The sequence below is a fragment of the Triplophysa rosa genome, linkage group LG4 (genome assembly GCF_024868665.1).
Source record: "Triplophysa rosa linkage group LG4, Trosa_1v2, whole genome shotgun sequence".
In the NCBI taxonomy this organism is placed as follows: domain Eukaryota; kingdom Metazoa; phylum Chordata; class Actinopteri; order Cypriniformes; family Nemacheilidae; genus Triplophysa; species Triplophysa rosa.
In genome coordinates this window covers 13,357,050-13,378,648 of record NC_079893.1, presented here as the reverse complement: position 1 = coordinate 13,378,648, position 21,599 = coordinate 13,357,050, and the positions used below count along the sequence as shown (strand labels likewise).

At 42.7% G+C, this 21,599-nt stretch overlaps 1 protein-coding gene across 7 annotated transcripts in view; it reads left to right on the top strand.

Moving 5' to 3' along the window:
* The first annotated feature begins 30 nt into the window (after nucleotides 1-30).
* The window catches only part of trim2a (tripartite motif containing 2a), a 40,461-nt gene continuing 18,892 nt past the window's right edge, over nucleotides 31-21,599 (top strand). The window contains exons 1-5 of one of the 7 annotated variants that reach the window (XM_057331231.1): nucleotides 31-141; nucleotides 12,722-12,900; nucleotides 13,096-13,330; nucleotides 16,717-16,868; nucleotides 19,240-19,420. In XM_057331231.1, the coding sequence (XP_057187214.1) occupies nucleotides 12,767-12,900; nucleotides 13,096-13,330; nucleotides 16,717-16,868; nucleotides 19,240-19,420 (702 nt within the window). In that variant the 5' untranslated portion in view covers nucleotides 31-141; nucleotides 12,722-12,766. Of the gene's footprint in view, nucleotides 157-9,297; nucleotides 9,523-12,721; nucleotides 12,901-13,095; nucleotides 13,331-16,716; nucleotides 16,869-19,239; nucleotides 19,421-21,599 lie in introns of those variants that run through there. The other 6 variants (XM_057331232.1, XR_008962779.1, XR_008962778.1 and 3 more) reach the window with 6 other exon arrangements.

The window sequence follows — 21,599 nt, the reverse complement described above, 5'->3', positions numbered from 1 at the left end:
AGCAACCGACTGCGCTGAGAGTTTGTGTGATCCTCATCTCACGTTTCATTATAGGAAAATATGAGTGGACATACTGCGAGAAACGGACTGTTATATTTGTTGGAATTGCCTGCTTGAGCAGACAGCAATCATGGAGATCACGTATGTATTTTGCATGTATGTATTTTATTATTGTCATTATAGACAAAACGCAAGGCTTGTCCCTAACGATGATCTGAGATTTTATTGAAAAATGTTTTAATCTTCTGCGATACCACCGACACTTATTTATTTACTCCCTGATCTATTGCACTAAATCCTACTAATATTTTAGATTGCTGGTAACTTAAATTCCTGTGCTGATGCATGTAACAGGTTTTGCAACTTTGAAACTTATTTATTAGCGTTTAGTTATAAAAAATCCCACAAGAATCAAGAAAGCGTTTGTGTCGACACCTACTTGAGTTTATCAGACTGCAGTCTACTGTATAGTACAGTATGTAAGTCAGCTCACAGACTACTTTATACTACCTACTACAGTATACTGTATATTGTGGGATATACTGTATATATTAGGTAGTCCTATTATATTCGACTGAACATTTAAAGATCGTCTGTACAAAAGTTAACCAATACCCGTAGCCTACATTCAGGACCTTTAACCTTGTTTGACCAATTGTCATTCTTTTTTCATTTGACAAACAGGAATAGCACAGCAGTGAAGAATAATACCTACAATAACCACAAAACTAAGATCCTATCATGATTTATGTATGGCCATCAGCATACATTAACATATTTAGACAAAAATAGTTTTTCTGTATTGGGATGATTTATTGTAACTTCACTGCCCTGCACCCTTCCTGCCTGTCTGGAAGGAGTTTATCTTCGCTTGCAGACTGTGAACTGACGCCTATTCAAGGAAACTATGCCGCTGTGATATGAGAAGATGTGTGTGATTTTGTACTCCCCAACGATAATCAGCAGTTTCTACAGATCTCACTGGTGTTGTTTATTATCCTTATGTAAATCACTCAAAACTTTTAACTCTGAAGATCACTCTGCTATATTTTTAGTCTAAGATGCGAGCACACATTCATACATGGTTGTGATAGTGGCAGCTTTTGGCAACACTGCATCATATTTAAGCTGTCAGTCTGGCTATCATTTCAGATGAAAATTGTGCAGTACTAGATAGTTAAGACATGCTGCTCACAAACAAGATCATTTTGGCATCTTGGCCTGCAAACCACACACTTTTAGATAGATGCAGATAGGCTTACTCAGAAAACTTATAATAAATGTAATGGTGAAGTGTGCTGGTTTGCATACCGGAAGGGTAGTGGCTCATAGTATGTTTAGTGTCAATGCAAGATAGTAAGGTGTGGAAGTTCTGTGTGAGAAAATGAATGTTGTTGTTGATTATAGGATTTTATTTTCATGGTTATTCTTTTAAGATGATAATTTAGTGCTGTATCCTTTTGCTGCCGCCGCTGCTTTGTAGGCTAATAAATAAATAGGTAATTTGTATAAACAAAGCTGACATTTGACTACGTTGTACCACTATTGCGTGTTTCTCCTGTGTTTTGTGTTGGATGTCACACATGCCCTGGTAGATGCTGTGTGTGTAAAGCCCCGATGATATGATTAGTAGTGGGGGAGGGGCACTATCAAGCATCAATCCTGTGTCTCTGTGACATGGATTGTGCCATTGATGTGTCTTGAATGTATGACAAAGGTCAAATGTGCATGTCTTTGTGTGCACCTAATATTTTTATCGTTCACTGATTAAATTAATACAGTAAATGCTAAAGATGTTTTATAAAATGGTTCATTCCAGTCCTTGGTTCTGATTGGTTAAATTGGCAATTTAATTTGCATGATCAAATCTATAAGTTTTGCAGCACCAAACTAGACATAATGGTATCTTTTCAAAGCCTAGAAAACTCCCTTGTAGAATAATACAAATAATATAAATAATATAAAAATTTATATTTATATCACACAAACTCACAAAACATAGATGGGTCATTCATAGTCATACATCAAATGAAACCTCTTACTCATAAGAATGTCCAAACACTTTAGAGTAACATAAAATTTAAAGGGTTTTCTTTAGAATGAGACCAATTTTATCAATTTACTCGATTGTAAGTGGGTAGGGCAATGTTTTAAATTCAGGTAAAAAATGCAAAATGTAGAGCTGAAGTGATTTTACTTCATGAAAGTTGCATTGGTACATATTTTTTGGCTCTAGTATTTGTATTTTGTGGTAACTGTTTTCAAAGGACCAGTCAGTGAAATTTAGCAGCATCTCGAGGTTGCCAGTCGCAACCAACAGCTCAGTCACCCCCTCCCACCCTTTCGAAGTACTATGGCGACTGACACAGAACTAAGATGACATTCACTTCTTTCCCGAAGGAGATTACGTATTTACAAAATGCATTCTGTAGTGCAGTTTGTCCGTTTAGGGCTACTGTAGATACAACATGGCGAATTCCATGCAAGAGGACCGTGGTGTATGTAGATAGAAATAGCTCATTCTAAGGTAATAAAACATAACACTTCATTATGTATGTCTTTATACACCTCTGAAGACATCGTTATGTATATATATCAGGCCCGTAGCCACGGGGGTTCGAACGACCCACCCCTCACTGTCAAAGGTCCAGTAATTAAGTACGTTTTTTTGTGAATTTTTGTAATGAAAATGTGTTTTTTTAAATAACTGCCAATAATTAGAATCATGGAAGTCGGAAGCACAAAAAATATGAGTGAGAAACAACAGGTTCGAATCCACCTTTCGCCAAACTAACTTCTACATTTTCACATCACATATCATATCGTACAGGCATTTATTTTTCAACAACGTACGGGAACATTTTCGGGCATGTTTTTCAACGCATGATCTCACAGCATGCCATTGCCAACTTTAGTCATATAAAATAATTTCAGCAAATAAAAAACGTATAAATAAAACAACAAAATTGTTGACAGTGAAAATGCCGGGTGGCTAGTGTAACAGAGACCAGTGAGAGAGGGCTGTGCAAGTAAACCTGACTCCCCGACTTCAAGGATTGCTCCTTAGACAGACTCTTAAGGCCAAAGTATGGTCCGTCCGTCCGCGTTCGTCATCAGAAGGGTCTGCGGTCGTCAGCACACCCCGTCCGCGTGCAGCCCATTTTTTGAGACTGTGCGAACGTGCCGCGTACAACAGCACATACGCGAAAAAAAGTGCACTAGTCCACTAGGGGTCAATACACACCGTTCGCCGTTGTCGAAGAAGAATGATACAAAACCAACACGCTGAAACTAAGAACAGTAAGCTAAGAAGCATATCCTTTTTTCAGTACTGTTTGGTTGTTGTTTGGTTCCCATCTCCTCTCAGGTTAAAAGTTTAGGTGTAATACTGGACTCTACTCTTTCTTTTACTTCACATATTAACAATACAGTCCGCATAGCTTTTTTCCATTTAAGCAACATTTCTAGACTCCGCCCATCACTCACCCAGCACTCAACCCAAGTTCTTGTTCATGCCCTTGTCACCTCACGCCTCGATTACTGTAATGCCCTTCTTTCCGGTTTACCCCAAAAGCTTCTCCAACGACTCCAAAATGTTCATAACTCTGCTGCAAGAATTATTACCCGCACTAAATCAATAGAACATATTACACCGATCCTCATCCAACTTCACTGGCTCCCAATATCCCAAAGAATTCAATATAAACTCCTTCTCCTGTCCTTTAAGGCACTTCGTAACCTTGCTCCCACATATCTGTCTGATTTACTCCACCCTTACACTCCCTCCCGTGTCCTCCGTTCCTCCTCTTCTGGTCTCCTGTTCATTCCTTCTGTTAAAATGGTCACAATGGGGGCCAGGGCCTTTAGTCACGCTGACCCTAAACTTTGGAACTCACTACCCATCCATATCCGTCAGCTGGACTCTATCAACATTTTTAAATCACAACTCAAAACCTACCTCTTTAAATCTGCTTATTCATTGTAATCCTTTGTGTTTTTATTTTTAAGTATTGGTGTTTTATTTGCTTGTGTTTCTGTTGTAAGGTGTCCTTGGGTGTCCTGAAAGGCGCCATTAAATAAAATTTATTATTATTATTATTATTCTTGTTGTTTTGCTGTTTGCTCGGATTGTTTGCAATGGTGAAAACGCTTCCTCAATCATTAAATTGCAGTGGGTCTGTGAATGACGCGACTCAGCAATGCCCTCTGACGGTCTGGTAGAGCACATATACTCATTTGTATCGCGCATGTGTTGAACTCGGACGTCCATGCTTAATCCGTGAAGAGTATGTGCAGGAAGCTGTGCGGACGCATTTGTGCACGAGACGGACGCGGAAAGTCAAGTATGCCTGGGCCTTTAGCCTCCTCCGCGCTCGTCTTCCGTGCCGGACAGACATTGGTTCGAGACCCGCTCGGAGCAATTAGTCATTTTGGAAAACCACTAGCCACAGTATCAAGCCCTGTTTATAACAAAATAATAAGTTTACCATTTGTTAACTTTATTATTCATTATATTTATTAAAGTTGAATGATTTATAGCATTTATTGTTAATATTAGGTATAATTATTGACACCCCACCACAGGGCTCACTAATTTTCAAACCCTGGCTACGGCCATGAAAGGGCTAACCTTAGCTAATACTGGAGTCATTAGGATTCATGTGTTAAAACTGCCCAGGTTAACTACAAGTTAGTGCATAGGTAGTGTAAGGTCTGGTCGGATCAAAGGTTACCATTTGGGATCGTAAAACACAACAAGCTTCAACCAGGCACCAACGAGTCTGGTCCAACTGCCCTATCTCAACACCTTCATCACTGACCAGGACAGATTCCAATACTCTCCCCTGGACTTCAAAGGAGGTTCTTGGGGGGCGACAGGGCTGTTCACAAAAGTGAGAAAAGCCATGTGGCCCCCAGAGACTGAGAGCCTCAAATTCTTCCAAAAGAATGTCTCTTTTTCTTTCCTTAGCCACAAAAGACTGGTTTAAAGTGTATATACAAACATCCCCACATTGTATGCTTGTCCCCATGTTATTCTCCTTCACCTATAACCTCAAAGGCATGTGTGCTTAGTGGTATTCTGTGTATATTTACATTCTTGTACAAACTACAGGTCAATGTAATTATAACCCTTTCATGTCTCATATCTAAATGTTTCCCTCTTCATTTCTTAGAATATGGTGTATAGCACAGTAATGTATTTTATACCATACTCATTTTAGTTTATTCTAAGTCTATTCCTGCTCCAAACTCCCAGGCGACCATAAATGCAAATGAGCTAGTGTGCCGGACAAAGAAACATGTTTTCGCGACCAAAATCAACTCATCACATTGGATCGCCCACCTTAGAGGGGTGTGACGCCCCCGGGGTTAAAACATCTGTGCACGAAGGAAACAGTGTTCGCTTGTGTGTGTTCTCGCTCGCTCGTGTTCATGCACGCTCTCGAGACCTGTCTCTCTCCTCGGAGACAGCTTCTTCCAGCAGTTTGCTTTGGCTAAGTTTGTTCTACCTTCATCAGCCAATCCGGCTCTAAGAAAGAATCCGACGGACTCACCCGCTCGCTTTGAACTCATCAGGACTCTGAAAACTTTTTGCACGCGCACCAGAACTTGTCCCAGCACAACCAGGAAGCCAATGCATGAATGCAAGTATCTAATCTATTTCTAAATAGCTGCGCTTAAGCTTTGCCCCTTTTAAATAAGGAAATTGTCCTTGATGGTTTATGCAGATGCGAATAGCTGATTTAATACTGCCACTCTTTGCTTTGTCTATTTCTTTCATTCTTTACTGCTTTTACGTTTTATGTTTGTTTGTTAGTGTTTGGTCTTTGTGAGTTAGTTGGTTTTATATCCCCTTTAGTGTAGTAAATAAAACCGCCTTTGTATCCACGCTCGAATCGTTTCTGTGTTTATTTATCACATATCAACGTCGCATAAACTGCTTGATTTCGTTAAGATTTCTGAAGTGGTACTGTACTACAGTAAGAATAATGTTTTTCCAAGGACAGGAAAGTAATATTTCTTAGAGTTGATATACGATCTGCTGATCACTCGCTGGACGAGTACATTTAGTCTGTCACTATTATTAATTCTGCTGCATCAGGTAAAGTGTATAAAATAGTTAATGGTTAATCACCATTAATTATACGTATGTTACTGTGGTTAAACTAATAGTTTCCCCGAAATACACTACATATATTGGTGGAGAATGCGAAGCCCAGTATCAGTTCAGTTGTGTTTGCATTTGAGTGTAATGCGTGCTGAGCGAGACTCAAACTCGCTCTTTAAGTTACTGCGCCGAAACAGCCTACTGAGTTCCTATCCAGGAAGCCCCAGTCACTGTTAATGATGGTTAAGTTAACTGCAATTTAATGTGACCCTATAAAACGAAGAAATCTTTTATAGTGAGTCCCGATATCGTTGACCGCCCTAATCTGAGCGAAGAAACCTCTTGTTAGCGCAAAGGAAATAGTGGAGCGAATTTCCTCCCTGTTTCGTGTATATGGCCGAATTTTGTGTAACTTAGATTGATGCATTGCGTGTTCCAATGTCTTTCAACTACTATACACCGCTTCCCGAAGTTGAACCATTAGACTAGCTATCTAATGCGTGCTTTCTTGTTTCCTCTTTGAGTAGACGAGGCGGAAGGATACTGTTGTCACTGTATATGTACTTTACTGTATATTGTATAGTTAAACAGTAGATGACCTTCTAGACCCAGTTTGAATTTCATTATTTGACCTGTGTTTTGACGTCATTTTCGATGTAAATTCTTGTCAACAGCAATTGCCGCTGGAGTGTGCAAATTAAAGTGATTGTTAAAGTCTTTGTTTAAAACGAGAGTAAAGCTTAAGTTATAGTCGTGCGTAGGACCTACGCCGTAACCTACGGCGTAGCCTACGTACGTAGACGACGCCGTCGTGAACATTTATGGTTCTGCGTTGAGAGTATGCGTCGTACTGCAATTACACCGCCGAAACGCTAGTTGGCTCTTTGTGTTTTCCCGGGTTGCTCTTCTTTGCCGATGTTTTGTGTGTATGCTAGTGTTTGCAAGCGATGGAAGCTGATCGCATCTTAACGGAGTTGGAGCTGATCGAAGTAGAAAAACAGTTACTTTTAATTAAATCACTTAAACAAAAAGCTAGAAACCAGAGATGTCGATGCTCGCCATGTTGTTCTTTTGTGGACTCTGAACTTGCCGGAAGAAGACGCCAGAGAAGAAGACGCCAGAAATGCGTAGAAGGAAGTACGATGCTGCCAAACCGACCAATCACAGCGCTTGCGGTCCGCGTAGGGTCCGCGTTGAGTTGACACATTGTTACATTTTTGGAGAGGTGCGCGTCAGGCTACGGCGTAGGGTGGTTCTACGCAGGTCTAGGTCCTACGCAGAACCATAAACTGACCTTTAGACGGAAGACGCCATCACGTGGACGTCTAGGGTAGGGTGTTACATCTCACTAACACCAGAGGGCAGTGTGTTGTAAGTGTCTAACACTTTCCTAACTCCATCCCTTCCTCCCTGACTTCCCGCAACGCCACCTTGTGGGTCCTCTCAGTCAGTCTCTTCCCTCTTTAACTTCTCTCATTTCCGTTTTTGTTGTTTTGATTTCTCAGTTTATTTTGTTCATTTACTTTTTGATTCTTACTTACGGGAACAGAGACGCCACACCGGAGAGTGGAAGACCAACAGGGACAAAACGTCACTCTCCACATAAAACAAGAGGTTCTATCATGGTTCTGCCACTAGGTCAAGAGAAGCAAGACAAGGTGGGGCAGAACCATGACAGAAGCCCCTCCTTAACTCTCCACATAAAACAAGAGGTTCTATCATGGTTCTGCCACTAGGTCAAGAGAAGCAAGACAAGGTGGGGCAGAACCATGACACCCTAGAGCAGAAATATTCAGTCGCCTTTGTTTCTGCTTTTGTTGGTTGGATTGATGTGCTCAGTGTCTTAGTCATCAGTCCAGTTGTGTTAGGCTAATGTGGAGTGTTGCCAGGTCAGGTCATAAACAAAGATGCTGAGTTCAGTTGTTTGGGAAGCACTGTCGTTGGCTGGACTGTTGGTGTAGAACAACATAGCAAAGCGGAGGTGGACTGGATGTTTGGGAGTAATGCTTTGCTAGCTGTATCCTGAAGAAACTAGGATTTGTCTCTAATTGAGAATAGTGAGTAAGCCGACAGAAGTGTTTGCCAAAATGTATGCATTTGTATTTTGACTGCGTACTAACTGCGTTTCTGTGTTGTTTTCTTTGTATATTTTTGTCATTCTGCCCCAGGAATTGATGGTTAAATGTTATAATCCCTACTGTAGTATCTGGAGAAGTGGTGGATGTCATAGAAAAAGGTGGGGTAACCGATTTCCAAATTACGCTTTAGACAACTGAGTCGGGCCGAGTACCAAAACAACGTTGTAGCCAATCAGCAGTAAGGTGCACAATGCACAGGACGGACATTAGCCGAGCTGAGCGCTGATGAAAGCGAAAGATGGGGGTAGGGGTGTGTTTGTTTTGGTGATTTGAACATCAACAACGGCTAAGAGAAATCGGACACCCCACCTTTAACACTGGTCAGTCACCTTTATGACTAATTACCTTTATGGCCCAGACAGATCTTGTTTGGGGGAGGAAAATTTGCTTAATTTTGCAAAATAGTCAAAAAAGTTGCCATTAATTGAGCTGATAGTATAGAATAGAAAGCATAATAAAATTATGCACATGACAGTGTAAAATGATGTGAATTATGGCATTCCAGGCTTTCTGTGATACAGCAATTCCTAATACTGCTGTGCAAACCAATACATTTGCATATGATATGGTGTAGAATAACAACTGAACCTGATTTATGATGCAAATATACCACAGAATCACGGATGAGCAAAATGTCATTTAAAAGCAGAAGCCAAACTTTGGCCTTGGTGTGCTTTATCATCCTCCTTGTTTTGTGCATGATGCTATATGTAGTTCCTGTGAGCAATAACATATTATAACTGTTATGAATGATAAACAATCGTATTATATCTTGATTGTAGCTCTCTATGTATTATTAAATAAATTCATATTGACCAAGCGTTCATGCTTTGCCTTACTGCGAGTCAGCACTGATGATGTGTGCTGACAGAAGCATGTGTTTCATTGGCTTGCTCTGTCTCTCGCTTGCTCGCTCTCTCTCTCTCTTGAGATACACACTCACCCTTTTTTCTTCTGCTTCTGCATAAGTGCTCTGTCTAATCTTCCATTGGCTGAGAAATTCCATTCACTAAACCCATTGGCTGAGAAACTGACATGTGTGGGCAGCATCTGCCATCATCCCCCCACCATCACCTTCTCTACAAAACTCTCAGGAATTACATCACAATCCCACAATGCTTTGCTGAGCGTGCTGCAGTGAGTTAGCATTTAGAGAGTTGGTGAAAGGAGAGGAAGGACCGAGAGTGGACGAAAGAGTGAGTGTTTACACAGCGAACTGATGAATGATGTTGGGAGTGGACAAAGTGATGTTGCTTTATTGAGGACCCCGAGAGAGTGAGTAAACGCACAGTACTGTCTGATCCAATAATTCAGCATGCTAGTTTGATAATTGTTACCTCTCTTTTTTTGGCTTGGCAGTGCTTAAATATCCTCTCTGCTTGTCAACACAGAATTTATGGGTATCAACATGTGGAATTTTAGTCAAAAGATGTTCTGATGGAAAAGATGGATGATGCTGCAAGAGAATCTGTTCTTGATTAAATGTGATCTTGAAGTTTGGCTGTAGACTAAATGCATTACAGAAAAATTGTTTCTTCTGTTGCTCATTGTTAGATCACAGTAAAGCTTTTGTGTTTTCTAAGATATATTCTGTCGACTTTTTGTAAAAATTACTTTTTAATAAAAGACAAATATCTTCATAATGCACTCTGCATTGTCACAGGGATGTCTTACCAGATGTCTTATATTATATAAGAGACCCAAAGTGGCATAGTGTAGGTTTGAGAAGTATCATAAATTTCATGTTGCATGGAAATGTTTTTTGTGAATTTTCTTAATGAAAGCTGTGGTTATTGGAGACTTCTGGGCTACAAGGTCGAAGCGCCATGTCAGTTGCTGGTAACGCTTTAGATTACGGCCCGCAATGTACCGCATAATTAAACAGGATTTACAGCGTAACTACTTGTAACAATAATGTACCTCTACAGTACATTTATGTAGATAAAGGGGAACAATATGTAAAGATTGGGGAACTGAATGAAATATAAAAATCCAAATCAATCCGCTCTTGAACTACTTGATTATAGTCTCAAAAGATCAACATTGATTTTGCACATTTTACAGATTAAAACTCATCAAAATAACTCATAGTGACCAATAATCATAAAATCAATAAAATAAAAATGAATCCTAAAGTTAAAACTCTGTCAAATGTACAGTTGACAGACAGTCTGTTGTGCTGTTTTGTTTGCGCAAAAACTGACCGCATAAATTCCCCTTATTTCATGTTTGCTATGATAATAAAATAAGAACCCCGTACTTAATGGATATTACATTTACGCATTTGGCAGATGCTTTTACCCAAAGCAACTTACATTGTACATCCTATACATTTATACATAGGTATGTGGAATCCCCTGGGATCAAACCCACAACCTTGCATTGTTAACGCAATGCTCTTACCACTGAGCTACAGGAATAAATACAGTATTTTCTTTATTCCCCAAACTTTGTATATTGTTCCCCTTTACCTACAAATACGTACTGTAGAGGTACATTATTGTTAAAAGTAGTTACGTTGTAAATTCTGTTTAATTACGCGGTACATTGCGGGCCGTAATTTAAAGCGTTACCCAGTTGCTTTGACTGGAAACTCCCAACAAGTGATAAGATATTTTTATGTGTCAGGTTCATATCAATTAACTGTCAGTGAATCTAATACACATCTAAATATTTACATATTCTTATTTTTACATAATCTTATTCTTGATTTACTTGATGTGAACTTGATGTAATATCAGTCATCTTTGTTGTGCAAATACCTGTTAAAAGGCTATTTATGCTTAGTGTGTTCTAAACACATTCAGATATTCACAACCACCTTACGTTTATTGCTGTTGCTATGGAGATGTAGTCCAAGTTTAAGCTCTTTTCAAGCAGAAATAGGGAGTGGATGCCCTTGAGGGCTCGACTATCAATGTGTCCTGCTTCTCTGCATCCCACTGATCTGCAGTTTTGACATGCCCTACATTGCAAGCTAATCTGCTCTGAAAATGTCATGTGAACCATGTCTAACGTCTTAATCTCAGATGGCAGTGTGTTGATGTTTAATCTATTAAATTAATGTCTCTTTAATGTCTATTAAATTTCTTGTTAGAACGTTATGGCCTGTGGCCACTTTAGATGGTGTTAAGTTGTAAGGTTAAATTGTACACAATGTGATGAAATGCATACCTTGTATGCATTTCCATAATGCATTACCACTGTTGCCATTTTGGACAATGTCTGTAATGCAAATGTGTTTCATCATGGGAACGTTGACATACCCCGGAACACACTGCTGCATTAAATGATTAAACAAGAAATTAAAAAGAATTTAAACTGTCATTCTGTTCTTAAATCTAAAATTTCACCACCTGGTTTTTGACTGAGGATTGCAAGTACTGTGCAAACAATTAAAATAATGATTTAAATTATATTTAAATAATTATAATTTAAATAATTTAAAAGTATCTTCTACAGTAAAAATAGTTCTTTTTGTGGAGACAACCATTTGTAGTGGACATTACACCTTTATGTACATTATAGCGTGCACTCATTCACTTTAATAATGCACTACTACAATAATGAATGCACAACCCATGTACGCTTAATGGCAAGCTGCTAGAAAATGCCCATACACACTAATGTAAAACATGGCAAATGAATTCTCACCATTCCAATCCTGTGTACCTATTCCAAATTATTTTGATATGGTAAAAATAAAACAACACATTTCCAAACAATAATTAAACCCAGTGTCAACTGTACTATACATTTTGTTTAAGTTCAAGTTGTGTTTTCCTGGGTCGGCTTTCTGCATCATATGCAATGTAATAAAAGCCTAATAAAATATTTAGTGCAAGGGTTATTTCTTTTCTTAGAAGTCCTGTAGAACACAACTCTTAGAGGTCTGCAAACCTGATAAAGATAACAATATAAAATATAATATAATATAAAATGTAATAAAATAAAATAAATTCTTTAGCTTCAGGCTATAAAAATCACCAAGCCATTGTGCCTTAATTTGTTGCACTTTCAGCAAAACAATTTGCTATACAGTATTACCAGGTTGATTTAATTAAATACAGACCTTTTTTATATTTCCTGTATATTTCCTTTCTGAAGTTTGTAGGAAGCCTTAATCCTGATTTATTTTAGCTCTTTACGTATTTGTTTATTTATTGGCAGAGTAGACCAGATATGTGACTTTTATTTGAAGTTGCATGATGTCATGTTACGTGGCTGAGGTTGAGCCCTGGTTTGCACAAACTTATCCAAAATAAATTAAAATCACAAAAATGAATAAAAGTAGGATTACAGTATATTGACAAAACCTTTTCCATTGCATATTGCACTAGTGTTTGTGTGCTTGTCCTCAGACTAGAAATATATCTTGTTGGCCTTTCCCAGAAAACATCTACCCTGCATTTCTCTTTTATAATTGTCATGCATTTTATCTACAGTAAATCCTCTGCTTTGCGCATTTCAACAGGGTGCTGACTGAGACAGTGTGGGAGGTCTTTGATCGAGTGTTAGGATGGCCACTGAAGCTTCTACCCTCCCCAGCCCTGTGGTACGTCAGATCGACAAACAATTCCTGATTTGCAGCATCTGTCTGGATCGGTACAACAACCCCAAAGTCCTCCCCTGTCTCCACACCTTCTGTGAAAGGTACTTCCATCCTGATGCTCTCTTATATTGCTCAAATTATTATGTTTTTGTTTTGTCAGCAAAGCATGCAGAAATAGAGGTTGTTGTGTCAAGACAATTATGTTTTATATACTGTACCATGACTGGAAATGATGTCGATTTTACTGTTACCACCACAGAGGTCATCATTTTTATAACCCATTTGCCCTGCTCCAGGTGTCTACAGAACTACATACCTGCCCACAGTTTGACTCTGTCCTGCCCAGTGTGCCGTCAGACCTCCATCCTGCCAGAGAAGGGTGTGGCGGCACTCCAGAGCAACTTTTTCATCACCAACCTGATGGAGGTGCTAAAGAGAAGCCCAGACACTAACCTCAGCGAGGACTGCACAGAGACTATCAACGGAGTGACCACTGGACAACCACTTTCTTGTCCCAATCATGGAGGAAACGTAAGACTTGCACAGCAACACAACATACGATAATACCCCACAAGGTCAATTACACATTAAGCATAAGAACACAAATATGGTTTGTCAAGATATAATTTCCTTCATGCAAGTAAAAAAAATAACAAACCTCCCATTTGCCATTCTTGTCATTTTTCTTCAGCAGTTTGGTAAGAAAGTTTTTCCAAGCTAGCAAGCATGATGTAAAATATTGTCTTGGGTTCCTTTTCTGTCGGTCTCTCAACGTTGTGTCGACAGAATGGGGTTTGAACTTGAGAACCTATCCTCTCCGAGAGGAATTTCAAAAGGCCAATGAACTTGGAGAATGGTATGCACATTGCGCATGCCAGTCTCCGCCCCGTGCATATGGGTATACAGGAAGATGGCATGCCCATTCATTCAGCTTTTGTTCTTCGGAACCTGCGAGGCATTATTGTTGTATGCTGAGCATTTTTTCTCTTCGAGAATTTCTTCTGGATCTACGACGAGTACAGCGGAGCTGTCCCTCCTATTTTAAACGGCGTTTCGGCAGCGAGTCACAGGAGTCCAAGAGCAAATTTTGATTCTCTACCACAGCGTGCGTTTTCTGCAGACATGTCCCGCCATTGTGTGCGGCTCTCTCATCCCAGAGTCCAATGATCATGACACTTTCATCGCATGCTTGGGGCTCCAGCATGCACAGGTTGCATTTGTCAACCCGACATGCTCCATCTGCGAGAACATGTCGGTTAAGGTGTTGCTGTCACGGCTGGATACGTTCTTTCTGAACACAGCCGCAACTCCGTCTGCTTCCCGTACGAAATCGACTGCCGCCTCGGTGAGGTCGACTGCTTCGGCGAGTGATATGAGGGTTCCCATGGATGTCGCTCCACCAGCCACGGCTTTGCGGACCATTCATGCCCCGACACGCTCATCTAGCTCATCCCCGGTGGGCGGACCGTCCCATAGCGTGCCTTCTTGCCAGAGAGATGAGGATGAAGTGTTGGTCGCAGCATCGGACAGCTGCCATCTGGCATCTGGCGGTGAGGATTCTCTGGAGCTCCTGCCCACCAGCGGTCGAGCCCAAGAGGAGGCTGATGCAGAGATGTCAGCCATGCTTTGCCAGGCTGCAGTGTGCTGCACCGCCATCCCCACAACACTCGCGGCTGGATTCCTGGTTTCTGGGTTCAGAGCACAGGGTCAAGCTGCGCATCACCCTATTGTCATTTTTTCCGGAAGTGCATGAGGAGTATGGATGCAACAATACAGTTAACCCACGGTTCAATACGTACCTCAGTGTTTTACCCATGGTTTTCGGTTCGGTTCTGATGGCTTGGCACATTAAAAAACATAAAAAACACATTAAAAACTATATTATTGCAAAAACTATAGTTCTTTGTTTACCAATAGCTTCTTGAATTGGTTTTGCGCATCAATGTATTTAAAATAACATAATGTAAACTTGTGAGTGCTTTAAATGCACAATGCTTATTTATCACTGCAAACACTACCGCTCAATGGGAAGAGATTATTAACGGCCAAACTTAATAGACATTAACACGATGTGCCAGCACCAGTGCCAGTGCCATTACAATAAATAGGCAGAAATGCAATGCTCATAGCTGCCTGTTGTCTTGCTATGACTTAAATAGCTGTTGTGGCACTATGAGAGGTTGAGGATCTTTTATTGGTGCAGTTCTTCAAAAACACAACATGAGTGTTTCTCCAGTAAGCAGGCATGATTTAATGATCAACAAAGAAGTCTCTGAATTACAACTTAAGTCTCTTCAGCATGAAAAGGTCAACTTAAAGTTCTTTAGCGCTCTCCTCTTCTAGCCATGCAACAGCTCCTTCTCTCACACCAAACAATATATCTTGTTAGTTGCAGCTGTGTTCCTCTCGTTCAGGCAGTCTGGGCTTTGTAGTTCTTAACAGGCGGCCATCTTGCCCCCCAGCTTCCCATGTGGCAACCTGGGAGTTGTAGTTCTTTCCAAGACGCCCTCTTGTTCCAACCATCTTAAGGGAATTTATCTTCCCTCTAACACACTCCCTCTCATGATGCCACACTGTCCAAAAGGGTGAAAAGTGGCGCGACTTTCGTTTAATGGACTTTGGCACGGCGCTGCATGTGCTGGGTTAACATGTGCTGCTTTCGCGTAGGCAATGTAAAACAAATGAATACCTTCTTGATTTGCCAAATTCTGACATTATTACTTTGGTACAACAGGCATACAATAAACCGCTAGGTTCCGGTGTTTCCGATGGCCAGCCTGCTTCTGTTCGTCAGCATTATCTACTCAACAGCAAATTGCTTATCGTGTTGCAGGCAGCCACGCTTCACCGCTCGACTTGCAAGTGTCCCTAACTTTAGTGCATTGTTATTAGATACTCGTGGGGATGTGTTTATCTATTGCTGCGCGCAGACATACAGACAAATACGGAAAGAGCCAGTTCAGAGAGTAATTAAATGCACAGAAAATATTTAATGGCAAAACCGAAAAAACGCAATTCACCGTGGAGGTCGTACAGAACAGTTCAATATTATATTGAGAATTGTGGCATCTCTAATGAGGAGCTCACAAAGACGTGGAATTCCCCGTTCTCGGTGTGTTCCCGTCCATGATGACAGACGCCTTCCTGCACGGTTGGGTATATATATTGGTCGAGTCATCCCTGGTTTAGGTGGACCCCTATACTTGGGCTAGTGCTCCATATGTAGTGACTCCCCTGCTCCGGGCCGTCCCGTGTGAAGTACTCCTCACTCTACAGTTCCCCTGTTGGTAAAAGCTGTGGACGGATCCACCTCTATTGTGTTCCCCCTCAGTGGGGCTCTCACGGTATGTTCCCATGTAGGTCTCCCCTACTGGTGAGACCATGCAGGCATCTCCACATGGTTACCTCCCTGTGGCAGGATGTGGTCTTCGTAGCGCGCTTCCTCAGCAGAGGGAGTAGCGCTTCCCAGTGTCCACTTATGGTGCCGGGCAGCTACCTCGCTGCTAGAGACAAGAAGGCCACCGCCTGTGACGGCGATGGTAAGAGCCTCTCACAGTAGAACAAGCTGAAGCCTTACCAGACTCACGGGAAGGTTACGATTCGTGGAAGCTCTCACTGGTGACTCGCCCAGGCCAGTCAATGTCACTCTGCTGTTAGTCATGATGCGGCTTAGCGCTGTGGTGTTTTGTATAGGGACCCCATTCTATCGACACAACATCGAAAGACCGACAAAAAGGGAATATCTTGGTTACGACTGTAACGTCTCGTTCCCTCCATCAGGGAACTGATTTTACAGTCGTAACCGAGAAGTTGGTATAACTAGATATATTATATGCAATGTATGTTGTTCCTTCTGCAATTTGACCCGATTTACCTGGCAAGTTAAGTAAATTTGTATTTTTCAATTTTGCTCTCAGGTAATGGAGTTCTACTGTCCACCATGTGAGACAGCCATGTGTGAGGAGTGCACCTGTGGAGAACATGCAAAACATGCTACGGTCCCACTCAAAGATGTTCTCGAACAACACAAGGCCTCCCTGCAAGAGCAGCTGGATTCCGTCAAAAACAGGTGCGTAGCAGACACGCACATATACATTATTATTTTAAAGGGGTCATATGGCGCGAATACGTTTTTTTCTGTGTCTTTGGTATGTTATAAGTTGCCCATGCATGTATTAGACATGTAAAATTGCAAAAAATAAAGTGTCGGAACAAAAGATATACATTCTATCTCAAAGCAAATGCTCACCCAGACCTGCCTAAAACGCCTCGTGTAACCACACCCCCACAAATCTACGTCAGTTCGTATACGCACGTAAGGTGGGCGTACCTGTCAGCACAATTGCATTGGAACCTGATGAAATTTGCATGCCGGACTCCTCCCCGGATGTCCGGGTATAAGAGGGAAGCCGGCATGCTCATTCATTCACCTAATGTTCTTCAGAGCCTACGCATCTGATGAGCGACTCTACGATCTTCAGTGATCTAATTCTGCTGGATTTTACGACGTGGTGCAGCGGACGGTCCCTTCCTGCAGCGACTGTCCCCTGGGCGTCTCGGCAGTTCCAGAAGTGTCTGAGCAAATTTCTTCTAAAAGAGCTAATTTCTCCAGCATGGCCCGCTGTTCTCTTGGGTGCAACGCGCTCATTGAGGAAGGGGACAGAAACAATGTCTGCCTCAGGTGTTTGGGTCTCCGGCACGCGCCCCGTACCCTCTCGGGACCTCGAGGTGGTGCTGGCGGGCCTCCAGAGGCCCCCCTTCGAGCCCCTAGGAGAGGCCGATCTTTCTCGCCTGTCGATAAAGACGGCCCTCCTGGTGGCGCTCGCCTCCATCAAGTGGGTAGGGGACCTACAAGCATTCTGGGAGGGCTGTCTCCAAACAGAGACTGGCGCACTGGATCATGGATGCCATCACCACGGCATACCGATCGCAAGATCGCCCCTGCCCCTTAGGAGTGAGGGCACATTCCACTCGGGGTGTCGCCTCCTTGTGGGCACTGGCTCAGGGCGCCTCTCTGTCAGACTTTGCAGAGCTGCGGGTTGGGCTACGCCCCAATACCTTCATGAGGTTCTACAACCTCCGCGTAAAACCGGTGTCAGCCCGCGTCCTGCAGGGCAACAGGTAGGACCGGCAACCGCCAGGGCGTACGCCAGCGGAAGCCCTCCCCCCTCCGGGGGGAGCAGCGGCTATTCCGCCTCCCTTCTTTCCCCTCGGGTAAAGAATAGGCATTCCATCCATCACTAAGCACCCTCCCGGGGAGCAGGCTGGACAGAGCAGCCCTGCCCCCTTAGGCCGGGGAACAGTTGAGTTATCTGCCACATAGCTTTAACCAGACCTAGTGCTTCAGACGTGGTAACCCCCCCTCCATGGGCTGTTCCGTTTGATGTATCCTCATGATGGTTCCCACCTCGGCAACCCATGACCTCCCTAGATGGACTCCCAGCTTGCGGTTAACTCTTAGTCCGCACATTTTCCCATGAGTTCTCCCCTGATGGTGAGACCATGTGGTGTCTCCACTAATTCCTCCCTACGGTAGGTAGTGGTCTCTGCAGCGTTTTTCCCCCAGGGGGGAATAATGCTTACCCAGTGGCCCTTACGGTGCCGGGCGGCTTCTCGCTGGTTAGAGAAATAGGCCTCCGCCCGTGATGGCAGGTGGCAGGGGCTTCCCAACTTTTTGAAAAAGCTCTGGGACCCCCTTCCTCTCCACTGGACGGTCATAATTTCGCGTTAGCGCCTACGTCTGACTCGCCCAGGCCAGTCAACGTCGCTCCGCTAGACATTGTGACGCGGCTCAGTGCTGTGGCGTCTTCCATAGGAACCCCAATCTGTCGGTTCGACACAACGTCGAGAGACCGACAGAAAGGGAACGTCTTGGTTACGGATGTAACCTCAGTTCCCTGATGGAGGGAACGAGACGTTGTGTCCTTCATGCCACAACACTGGCCGCCCACCCCAGCGGTCGGGGGAGGATGCTTAAGGCTCCTCAGACCAAAAGGTGAATGAATGAGCACGCCGGCTTCCCTCTTATACCCGGACATCCGGGGAGGAGTCCGGCATGCAAATTTCATTCGCCAATTTTCATTGGCCTTTTCTAAATACTCAGAAGATGATAGGTTCTCAAGACAAACCCCAATTTGTCGGTTCGACACAACGTCTCGTTCCCTCCATCAGGGAACTGAGGTTACATCCGTAACCAAGACGTTATTATTTTTAGTGACAATATTATTTTTTTATTTCAATTGAGTATTATGTTTAACTAAAACGATAGGACTGGTTTTCATGCTATATTAAGATAAGAAAGATCACATATTGCCTGCAATAAATGCCCCAGCCTCTTTTAGTGAGGCTTGTTTTAGTTTAGATCTCATATGTAACTAAAAGAACATCTGTTTACATCAAGACATCTAAAATGATCTTCCTTACTCTGTTTTTCTTTTTAGACTTCCAGAAATTGACTCTGCACTTCAGGTTTTGTCTGAGATTCTGCAGCAGCTGACCAACAAGAAAAGTTCAATAGAAGAAATAATTCATGCTACTTTTGAAGAACTTCAGAAGACCCTCAACGTACGCAAGAGTGTTCTTCTTATGGAGCTTGAGGTCAACTATGGACTCAAACAGAAGGCTAGTACGGTTATTTGGAAGTAAATCTTTTGTAATGTTTAGCTGGAGGTGTGTCATGTGAATGATTCACGTGGGAACTAGACAAACTGTGCAGTCACCTGAACCTTTAAACACAAAGTAAATAAAAGAAGCACATGACTGGATTTTAGCGAATAGGTAGTTTAATGGAGGAGAAGTGTGATAAACAAGTTGAGGTGAGTTAAGATTCTGTGCGACAGTTTTGTTTATGTAGTCTTTTACAGAGTATGTTATCAAAGTTAGTTGTTTTCTTATTTTATAGTCTCTCAAAATGTAAAGCTAGTTTAGATAATGACTTATTTGCCTCAATATGTAAAGCTAGTATATGTGTTTATTTATGCTAACTGATAACACAGAGATTAGTATTGGACACTCTTACGGAACAAAAATATATGGATTCGCTTAATAGGACTAGATGTTATAATCCCACTATTTCAGCACAGTTGAATTGCCCAATAGGACATTTCCCACGCCTTATGCATGATAGGGGGACAGCATTCAAGAATATGAATAGAGGAAAGGAGGTCTGAGGTTTCACTGGTTCGTCGGGTAGGCATCCTCTGTGTTTGGGGGATAAATGATTATAGAAATACATAGCATACTTACCTTTCTTTGCCATTATCAAAGAGACATCTAATGAGTTGTGTGTCCCACTTTCATCACATCCATTTTCCTGGGTGAAAGATGCCTTTTGGTGAGGTGCTGCTGATAATGCCCTTTGTATGGTTCCCATCAATGCGACACATCGTCAGTTGTGCACCTCAGCCTCATTGGGTGTTTTGGCCCTATATCACAAGACAGCCTCAGCCAAATGAGGCCCACCTTAGGTTGATCAGACCTGGGTGTGTCGCATTGTTACAAGGTCATCTGGCAGCCCATGCTGTGTCCATCCGCCTAAACCACAGCCGTTGGCTTCTTCTTTCTGCACCACTGGCCAGTTCACGAGTTCGCCTAAGCAAATAATAATAATGGTGGCAGGAAAATGCTGATAGCAGGGGTAGGTAAGATATGCGTATTTGGCGTGCTGTCCAGGGGGCGGGCTCCGAGCTCGCCGATTCCTTCCGACCCCGGAACACTCTCCCCCTGATGGGGGAGAGTGCGCCGAGCTCGGAAATGGCCCGAACCCAGAGCTCACCCCCCGGGGTCCTGCTGTGGAAAGCGAGTTCGGGGAGATCGGCCGGGGAGGTGGAGGGATGTTGCATTACTGTAGAGAAGGTGCAGGTAAGAATTCTGGTCTTATTTATGCGGAGGCTCGCTTGAGCTGATAGGGAGAAAATCGTGATTGCTGGTAGCGAACCAGCCGAGTTTGATTATGAGCTCCGGCTTCACCTGAATTTTGTTAACGAAACTCGTTTGGATAGATGACGTGGTTGCCAATGGTGAACCGGCCGAGTTTGATTATGTGCTTCTCCCGAACTTTGTTAATAAAACATAATTTCTTGATTATCCTCCACTGGACCTGTCCTCTGAGAGTGACCTATTTGTCAGCTATGGTGACTTAACCCGTCCAGTAAGTAGTGAACTCACGCACTGCAAGTCGTGAACACATACAGTATACACCAGAAGCAGTGGGCAGCTATCACTACAGCTCAAAGGCACCACAGTCGTTACCCGCCGGCCCTGAGAATCGAACCGGCAACCTTCTGGTCACGAGTCCGACTCTAACCATTAGGCCAGGACTACCCACACCGTTAATGCACGCTCAGTGCCCCCGGTCCCGTATGGCATAACAATACAACACAACACCATTTTATTACGTCGTCACTTAGCAGCCCATATTGCGTCCTTCCGTTTCAACCACAGCCAGTGGCTGCTTCTCTCAGCGACAGTGGCAAGTTCTTTGACTACTGTCCGTTGGGCCTATCCTCTGATCCCCACTTTCTTTAGCAGCCTTGTAGTGGAATTGGAAACAAAGCCCCTACAGCCCACTTCCACCAGGAACACTTTCGCTGTCCATCCCCGATCTTCAGCCTCTGCTGCCAAGTTGGCATACCGGAGATTCTTTCTTTCAAATGCTTCGTTAATGGCCTTTTCCCAAGGTACAGTCAACTCAACTATGAGGACTTTCCTACTGGAGCTGGACCACATAACCATGTCCGGCCGCAGGTTGGTCGCTGTGATTTCCAAGGGGAAAGTAAGTCTGTGGTTTAAATCAACTCGC